General features: G+C 39.6%; 1 protein-coding gene across 1 annotated transcript; it reads right to left on the reverse strand.

The window, feature by feature from the left end:
• Positions 1–256: 256 nt before the first annotated feature.
• On the reverse strand, positions 257–9047 carry txndc11 (thioredoxin domain containing 11). Its single transcript, XM_041982319.1, has 13 exons — positions 8770–9047; positions 7473–7569; positions 7191–7310; positions 6640–6737; positions 6041–6170; positions 5817–5910; positions 5599–5711; positions 5286–5489; positions 3577–4285; positions 3086–3273; positions 2436–2548; positions 2243–2323; positions 257–1753 (listed from the first exon to the last, which is right to left on the reverse strand). The coding sequence occupies exons 1-13, from the start codon at positions 8892–8894 to the stop codon at positions 1264–1266; spliced, it is 2562 nt and encodes an 853-aa protein (XP_041838253.1). The 5' UTR covers positions 8895–9047; the 3' UTR covers positions 257–1263.
• Between the last annotated feature and the right edge of the window lie 341 nt (positions 9048–9388).

Genomic DNA, 9388 nt, shown 5'->3' on the forward strand with positions numbered 1-9388 from the left:
TTTCACATGTAAACAATTGCAGCAATTAATTTTTAATACCTGAATAGTTACATAGAAATATTCTAGTGATTCAATGATTACTGAAAAAATAGATCAGTGTAACAAACCCATCAACATCCCATTTGAAAAAAAAAGAGAAAAATCTTATTTCAAGTGCTCTGAAGCTCAAAGGGTAAGCAGCAGCCACCACCTCTCTGCTTCATTAACAGCTCTCTGAAAAGAGGTGGAAGAACAAAAAAAACCAAAGAATTTTATTGGTTAAATTACAAAAAAAAAAAAAAAAAAAAAAAAAAAAAAAAAAAGCCTGTATGCTCATAAAGGAAATTATCTGTCACATTAAAAAGAGTTTTGTTGGATCAAGGTCTCATTCTCATGATTGCCATATGAATCTACAATAGCCCACAATCTGCCAAATACCAACTCATTTTCTGTAAAATCTTTCTAGGAAATTAGCCAAAAAAGACCAAACCTGTAAAACAAACGGAAAACAAAACATGAAGTGTTTGACTCTTGGGATGCAGCTGTGTGCATAGTAGATATCCAAACCCTTTAATTCATCCGATTCTCTTGTTCTACATTTTCTTCAACTTGAAAATGTAATGTTTCACTATATTTTCGTCAGAACACACACTTTCCCTGAATTTTCAGTTACCACGAGTGAATCATGTTTACCAAGTTTACCAAGTTTACCCAACAGTCTTTCTTGAATGGGCTGGTTTTTAGTATGAAAACAACTAGAACTAACAGAGTAGTGAGTATAACACTACTGTGTTGTACCTCCTGCATAATAAAGGGAGAGGTAATAAAGGGAATCTTAATTTGGCTCTGAGGTCTTAAAAGGTTTCCTCAAGTGATTTCATCGCCCTTTAACTGACAATAAATCTCTGAAAGTGCAGCATCAGAACTAAAAGGTTAGAACTGTTGGGACAGTTTGCACTGAATTCCTAAATTAGTGTCTTTCCATGAGTGGGAAAACTTAAAGCACTTTTTAGTATTCCGTCTCTCAATTCATCCCTTATTCGCTTGTCCTCTTGAGTGTTTCCTATTGAAGAATCCTTATTGATTCACAACTTTCAGTCAATGCATCCTCCGTTTCTCTTTTTACATCACTGCATTTCATTGTTATTTTCCTCCTATCTCTTGATTCCTCAAGTCTAATCACAGCTTTTCTTTTCTTCCTTCTTTTAGCCTTTCCTTCATTTACTGGTGCAGTATCTTTCCTGCTTTCCTCTTTCATTCCCAGGATCCTCTGCAGACGTGCACTCAGGAAGCCAGATGGTTTCTTTTCTGCTCCGATTCTTTTCTCTCCACCTCAGCCTGCTCTCTGGCCTCTGTCCTGTCCTTCAGCGCCCTCAGCAGGACCCTGAGCAGCGTGTTCTCATTCAGCAGGGTTTCGGACGTGTCTGCCAGCTCCTGCAGCCGCCTCACCGCCTCCTCCAGCTGACGGCTTTTCTCCCGGAGCTGCTCCTCCAAACTTTTTTCTACTTTCTGAATGTCAAATTTCAGCTGTCGGTTGTCACGCCAGAGCTGCGCCAGCTGTTGGGAGAGACGTTCGCGAGCTTGGTGAAGTGTCTGAACTTCAAGCTGGAGTGCAAGAAATTCTGCGTGGAGGACGGCACCAGGCACTGCTCCCTGTGCTGCAGCAGATGGTTTTTTTGCATAATGTACAGAGCCAGAGTGCTGCAGGATGAACTGGAGGAGGCCGGGCAATGTGATGGGAAGGTCATCAGGATACTTCACACTGAGATGTTTTCTGAAAAAGAGAATAAACACAACAATAGACAACAGAAGTTCATTTCTATTTCTGTAACACAGCATTTTACTTATTTAGCTTAGCTTATGTTTGCTTCGGGCATGTACAGAGGAGGGATAGTGAATATATCTGCAGAAGGATGCTGAGGTTGAAACTAACAGACAAGAGGCCTAGAGGAAGACCAAAGAGCAATTTATGGATTTAGTGTAAGAGGGCATGAAGCTACATGGTGGGAGAGAAGAAGATCACCATTGAAGGCTATAATAGAAAGGAACAACAGGATAAAAATACCAATAAAAGTAGATTTTAAAAATCATAATTATTAAAGTGATCGGTTTTTGTTTTAGTCTGTTGTGTGTTTTGTCTCATTTCTGGCAAATTAATTTCTCATTAATTACAAGCATAGAAATTGTACAAAAGCACAGAATAAGAACAAGTGTTTACACTGGTGTGTTTTGTTCTTGTGCATCTCTCTGTAATTATTCTCACCTGTATCTGGGAAACAGAAGGATTGAAGGAACATGATCCACCATAAACTCCCAGGGAAGGTCATTACGTGCAACATTGACTCTGAACACAAGAGGGTGTTTCATTACTTTTGTTTCTCTGAGAATTGAAAATGACTTGTTCATGATATTACAATTAAACTCCAGTTGCACATTAAAGACGGCATCACAGTTACCTGGCCACAGTTATGGCGGCGTTCCCCTGTAATAATCTGGCAAGCTGGATGATGATGTGGTTGAGAACAGAGCAGAATCCGCACCAATGAGTGTAATAGATCAGCAGCACATCCTGAAACACACACATGTTGTCCCCATTTAAAAAGTGAACTGATCCTCTGAGTGAGCTGATGTTTCATGGGGGTGGAAGTAGAAAAACTGTGGGATGTCTTCACCTCTCATCAGTCACAGTGTAAGCAGAAGGAAAATAAGATGGTAAATTAACAAATTACATGTGTTTTGAAACTCATACACACACGTGAAGATAATTTAAGAGACACCTCAATTTAAAAAGCATCAATTATGCACAGCAGATTAAAATCCCAGATTATTGATGAGGAACTAAAAAAGAAAAGAAAAAAGGAGCAAATTTAAGGAAAAACTAGCTCATTCTGTTTTGTTTCACCACATGTTAAAAGGGGTTTTTGTCAATGTTTTCACAGACACCAACATTTGGTAGATCAGGAAGGCAGAATTTACTACAACCAGTTATCTGTTACTTGGGGCCGCCATCTTTAGAAGAACCCTGCACAAAACTGCAGCAAAACACAGATTTTAGAAGCTGAGGGAGGTAGATTCCAGAAAGCAAAGAAGTCTGAGTATTTTTCACCTTGTGAACGTCCATGACAGAGGGCAGGAAGGAGGAAGTGGTCAACTCTGTGATGAGGAGGCGTTGAGGAGCACGCTGGTGCTCATCTGGATGCTTGGTGTCTTCTTTGCCTTCCTTCGCGTCTTCTTCTCCAACCAAATGTCTCTCCAAAATGCTGTACGGAGCACTGAAGTTCCTGATGAAGGCCTCTTTAAAGTGGGATATGCACAAAAACAAATATACCAAAAAAGAAAAAGTTCCCTTTTAGTCCACATTTTTAAAAACACTTACAGAACTAAGTGTGGTCTATCACTGTACACATATCAGCAGATATGAAAGATGATGTGGCACTGAACACACTAAAATGTTTTCAGCTGGATTATGAGGATAAAAATGTGACAACAGTAAACGCCTGGATGTCTCGGTAATGCAGCAGAATCTTTGTCCAAAACAACTTGAACCAAAATTGAAAGTAAACTCTAACTTGGAGTCTTTTAAGCCGCTTGTCTTACCCAGAGACTCTGTCAGCGTGGCTGCTGGACTGCGACGAAGAACATAATGAACCTCATCCTTAAGGTTCACAATAGCTGCAAAAGACCCGTCACCGCTCCCATGACCTTGTTTAGAAGCCTCTTGGTGCAGGGAAGCACTTTTGTTTCCTGATGCTCCAAGCCTCACCGCCAGAGGCCAGTTAAGAGCAACATCCAGCACATAAAACCTGAGTGTCCTGTTGGTCAGACACCTTAGCCCTGTAATGCCATCACCTCCCTGATGAGTGGCAGAGGATGGAGGGGTTATGGAAGGAGGAGGTGTAAGCTGAAGTCTTTGCACATCTGGCTCCTCTTTGGTCTGTGATTCATTAAGTTGAGGTTCTACTTTTTTGCAGCAGGCACTGAACTGACTGAATGGACTGTAAGTGTTCAGAAAATTGTTACAGCCCACTGAAGTTGCAGTTCTTATGGACAGGGAAGAAGGTATTTGGTGGAGGCAGCAGTTTCTGAGATAAGTTTGAAAAGGGTCTCCTCCATGTGTCATGGAGGTAAATGAGCAGCGAAAACCAGAGGTGGGGGGGCTGGGACGTGACAAGTTCAGGCACACTTCACACACACTTGTGCTGGACTCTGGAAGAAGAACCGACTGGCAGCACAATGAGTCAGACATGACCCTTCTGTCCAAGCTGGAGTGGGTGCAGGAATGATAGCGCAGAGCAATGTCTGCAACCTAAACAGAAACACACACACACACACACACACAAAAGAGTACATTAAAATCAAACATCAGAGGACCACCTGTGTGAGAAGCTTTCTCGCTTCTGGAAATTCTCAAATTGCAAAATTATGCTAAAAAAAATTCATACAGCTTTGCTTGTTTGTGGACCAATTTCTAAACTAGATGCATCTGAACATACCCAAACTAACAATGAAATCATGCAAAGAAATACAAAATAAAGTGGAAAAATTAAGACGCAACAGTAACCAGCTGAACGCTACCTGCTCTGGTCAGGGGTGGTCTTAACAGGCCAGAGAAATTCAGCACATTGTTCTTTCTGACTAACTCAGATACTACAGTTCTCTTTGTCTGGGCAATGTCTAAAGAATTTTCACAGCTACAGTCTGAAAACACTTACAGGTTTTGACAAATGAAAGCACGACCAAGGTTGTCTAAGGAAAGGCTTTGAAAATAAAGGACCTATAATTTATATACCTAAGAATGAAACTAGTACATTTTGAGGCTGGATTTAATTCCTTCTTAATTTTAATTGGCAAAATATAGATAAATGGATACCTAAATGTACTTAAACAATGAAATGATGCTTCCCTGACTTTAATTAAATTCTTTTCCCAATGAACCAGCAGCAAGTGAAGGAAAAAGCTGTCACAAAAAGAAGTTTAGTTTGGAAAACAGGAAGAGATAAAACATGCATACCTTCTGTTAGGATGGCAAAAAATATGTAGTCTAATTTTCAAGAGGTGTAGAGAAAATAACTAACTTCTTTACTTCTTTAAGATACTGATAATTGATGGATAAACTGACAATATATTGTTGGACAGGGAATTTAATGAAAGTTATCCCTCGAGCAGAGATCCCTAAACAGTTTTTGCAAAGTTTTGCTAGGTACCATCTGAATTAAACAAAAGTAAATCTGTTTTATAAAGTATTTATGACGTAATTATGAAGGAAACACATTTTTACTCATGTTTAGTGTCACAATAATGATCACCTGCTGTAATATGGGACTGGGCTCAGACCCCAGTGGATCATGTGGTAGAAACAGCAGTAATGCAGGGCCTTTAGTCAGCTCCTGTTCCAGCAGATGGGACTTTGTTCCTGGGGGCTGCAGCCACTGGAGGACGGTCTCATGGTGCTCAAACACCCAGCTACAGATGGCATTTGATGTGAAGTTACGCTCTTTGCTAGGGAAAATCTGCGCAAGAAAAAAAAACTGCATAATACCAGGAAAAAGTACACTCTCCTTTGGCTCCATTTTGCTTTTGGGTTTTCAGTGATGTTTGTGACCTGTTGATGCTTCTCACCAAAGAGGAGTTAAATCTTCTGTGCAGGTAAACAGTTTTATCCTCACTAAGCGAGACAGCCTCTGCCACATGCTTGTTAGTCACGATTCCAAAACGGACAACCCCGCGGAAATCTAGTCCATAAAACAGAAAGACAGGCTGAATTAAAGGCTAAAAACTCTCTTTTCTATCTTCACTTTTACTATACTTGATGAGGTGATCAGCAAACAGCTTCTTACCCCTTCTAAGGGCTTGCAAAGCAGAGGAGAGGTATGTGTTGTACCCTGGTGGCTGTGGAGAGGAGTTAAACTGGAAGAAACCAACTACACGAGGCTGGCAATTAAAAAAAGACCAACAGAAGAATATAGAAAATTAGGCTTTAGTTTAGATAGCATTAGATAGCATAATCAAATAGCATGGACAGCAATAAATAAAAATATAACAAAAAAAAACTAAGAGATACCTCATGACAGGAGAGGAACTGTTTCAGGTGTGCTCTTGATGGGAGGTAAGTCAGTGGTGTGATGACTCTGAGGATAAAACTTTCAACATATGGAGCCACAAATGGACCTTTGTATTCAATTGGCCCGAACCTATAGGAACATGAACAAGTGACATATCAAAAAAGCCTTTTAAGACAAGATGCACAACATTTATGACTTAATTAATCTGCTTAAGTGATTCAATCATGGAACATTTTTCCATTAAAGTTCTTCGTTTGTTATTACAAGCCGGTAAAAATTATGTAAAGAGCCACGGTGTATGTGTGATACTTCAGATTTGTGTTATATGAACTAATAAGTCCTTACAGAGTTACAGTTTTTAAACAACGTGTCAGATCACCATAACAATTCATACCAGAATATCAATCAAGATCTGGTTGCTTGAAACAATACATTATGGTAATGTATAGAAATAGCTGAATATATAACTTTTATACATGTTTTATCTTGCTGAAGATTACTCCGGGAGGGTTTAACTGCACTTAGCAACACTTTACTTACAAGAGTCAATGGTCACTATTTTTTATAGGCTTTTGAAAATTCAATCTCTCCTTCTTACCTTCTATAAAACAGATGGATGATGGGGTACTGATAAAGGCGGTTTTGCTTCCTGCATCTCCCCTGACTCCACCAGCAGTTCACAGCCACAAACTGCACCTGTGTTTGTGTGTTTAAGAAAAACAGAAGGAGGTAGAGCTGAACAAACAAAACCAAACTAGACCACAGTTAGGATGCATGGTGCTAACGTTCTCAGTCATGTGTGATCTCAGTCTCGCATTTAGTTAACAAATAAGCCCCTAAAATTAGTGCATGTGAAATCCCATCCCAGCAGACCAACACATTCTCTATAACAAGTTTTTCCACTATGTTTCAGGGTTAATGTGATTTAAATAGGTCTTGTAAGCCTAAGGGTACTGCTTCAATACTTTATCTAGTTCATCAAAATAATAAGCTTTTAGAATAACAAGTTTATAGTTTATTGAATCCTAAGAGATCATTTTACTCTTCCAGATAAAGTTTTAGTAGAGAAAAAGTATCAGTAAAGGTTTTAATTTAGCACTGAAACAGCCCTGCAAGGTGACAGTTGTTGTGTCTTCAGCTGCTCTTTACCTGTTTAGCCAGCTTCTTGGCTACCAGCTGCACTTCCTGTCGGGCAGCCATTGAGTGAGCACACCACGGAGCATAAAAGAAAATTAGAGACACCTCAGCCATACTTCTGAGACGCTCCACCTGGAGATACAGAGCTTATGTTATGATTTTATAAACTTATAACCTTGAATTTACTCCTGAATTTACTAAGCATGTTGCATGTAAATAACCTGCTTTAAATAGCTACTTAATTCTATGTGACATGTGTGATTCTTTGTGTGTTTCTGTATTCTTGAATCTCACCTGGTCTAGCTGACCCAAGTAGAGGTCCACAACTGGGGCATCAGCAGAGAAGAACCGCACAGGAGGCCGAGCTGCTGCCACCACATTTTTAGCACGGCTACAGATAGAAATAATGACAACGAACAATGAAAAGGATGACAGTATATCTGGTGCTGGATTAGCCAGAGTGGGCCTTCTTGTCAGGCTAGTTAACCCATTATCAAGATCTCATAGAAATAATTAAATGCCAACATTGTTCATCGTGACAAATATGGCTGTGGGAGCAGTGTTTCCATCATTAGGTGCACCTGTTCAGTCGTGTCTGGTTGTTTCTTTTAATGGCAAAGCCATTCCAGGCGCGTCCCACATTGGGTTAAAGAGAGCATTGGTTTTAAAAATCCTCCTAGCTGAGCTGAGGTATCCATGCAGTTCCTTATTGTTGTGTGAAACAATGTGAGGTGATTTTATTAATTTTGCAGGTAACATCTCTACATTCTGAGTTTGCAGAAAAACTGCAACAACCTGTAAACATGTTAAGATGCATGATTTGCTTCAGATCATTTGCCTGCAATTTGCATCAAGTTTCAATCTTTCTAGAAATGGTCTCCCCAGTTGGGTTAACAGCTGTTTGCTGTTTGTTTCAGTCTGTCAAACTGTTGCATCCAGAGCCGAATCCCTAAAATGATGCCAGCATGGAATAATCAATTACTCTGCAAATCTACTTTTTAAATAATTTAGACAAAATTATATACATATATATATATATATATATATATATATATATATATATATATATGAGCATTTTTCCAATATATTGGGCTAAGAAGATGTAATTAAACTGCTTATTTTGTAGGGCCAGTCCTCCAGGATCCAAGGACATCCAGTTAAATATTAAATTCAATTCAAGCAGCAATTAATAATTTTGCATGAAAAACAATTGATTGTTTTTGCAATAGAATAACTGATAATAGAATAATCGATTAAATGATCCAGAACGGTTTTATTTGATGTGATTTTGAGACCAATTGCTGTTTAAGAACGCAAAGACCAATAATGCTTTTGAGAAGTCCCCTGTCTGTTTAAACAGATTAAAGCATTGGATAATCCTCCTATCCTACAGTACAAGTCAGTTTCAGATTAGCTACAAGGTATAACACAACATCAGAACACAACTACTGTAAATTTTGTGCAGGTAGTTTACAGCCTAATTATGCTATAAACATGTTTTTCTTTCAGCAAAATAACGTTAATTGCCTCTGGTGTTAGGTGAGTCTGAACTCAAGCTCATACAGTCAGAGTAGAAAGGGGTCTTAACTACCTGCACGTGAATTTAACCGCCAGTACGAGCAGGACGCTGAGCACGATAGCCCCGCAGAGTAGATCTGGTCTCCGGGCCATCAGAAACAGCACCTGCCGGAGAGACTGCCGCACCCGGCGCAGCATTACAGCCTGTCGTGGGCTCTCTGGCACATTTATATGCCCCGGATGCCGCTTAGCGAATTCATTTGCCTAACAAGGGAGAAGGAGGAAGACTGGTTAGACAGGGTATAGGGCTGGCCTGGATTGGACATCAGTTCTGTTGGTATTCAAGGTGTTCAAACACAGTCAGACCAACCTTTCTTCCCCACGTAGACTTTTCACTTCCGCAACAAAGGCGCAAGGGAGAGGTCGTAAAGTGCTGAGGGGGGTTAAAAGCGTGCAATGAGTTAAACATTTTAACAATGAGCTATAATTAAAATATAATTAATGTCCTAACTGGACTGACACTTAAGCTTAATCAAATAGATGTGAATAGTAATGTTTTGACTTTTTTGTAAGTAAGCATGTTTGATTCTTTTTGCGTATATAGTCCTTTCTGACAGTCCCTACACATGACGACGGGCTTAGCTGCAACGACGATCTTTAAACGCTAGGGGCGGTAGTTTTAAAATCAATCC

This window comes from Melanotaenia boesemani, chromosome 4 (assembly GCF_017639745.1).
Source record: "Melanotaenia boesemani isolate fMelBoe1 chromosome 4, fMelBoe1.pri, whole genome shotgun sequence".
NCBI lineage: Eukaryota > Metazoa > Chordata > Actinopteri > Atheriniformes > Melanotaeniidae > Melanotaenia > Melanotaenia boesemani.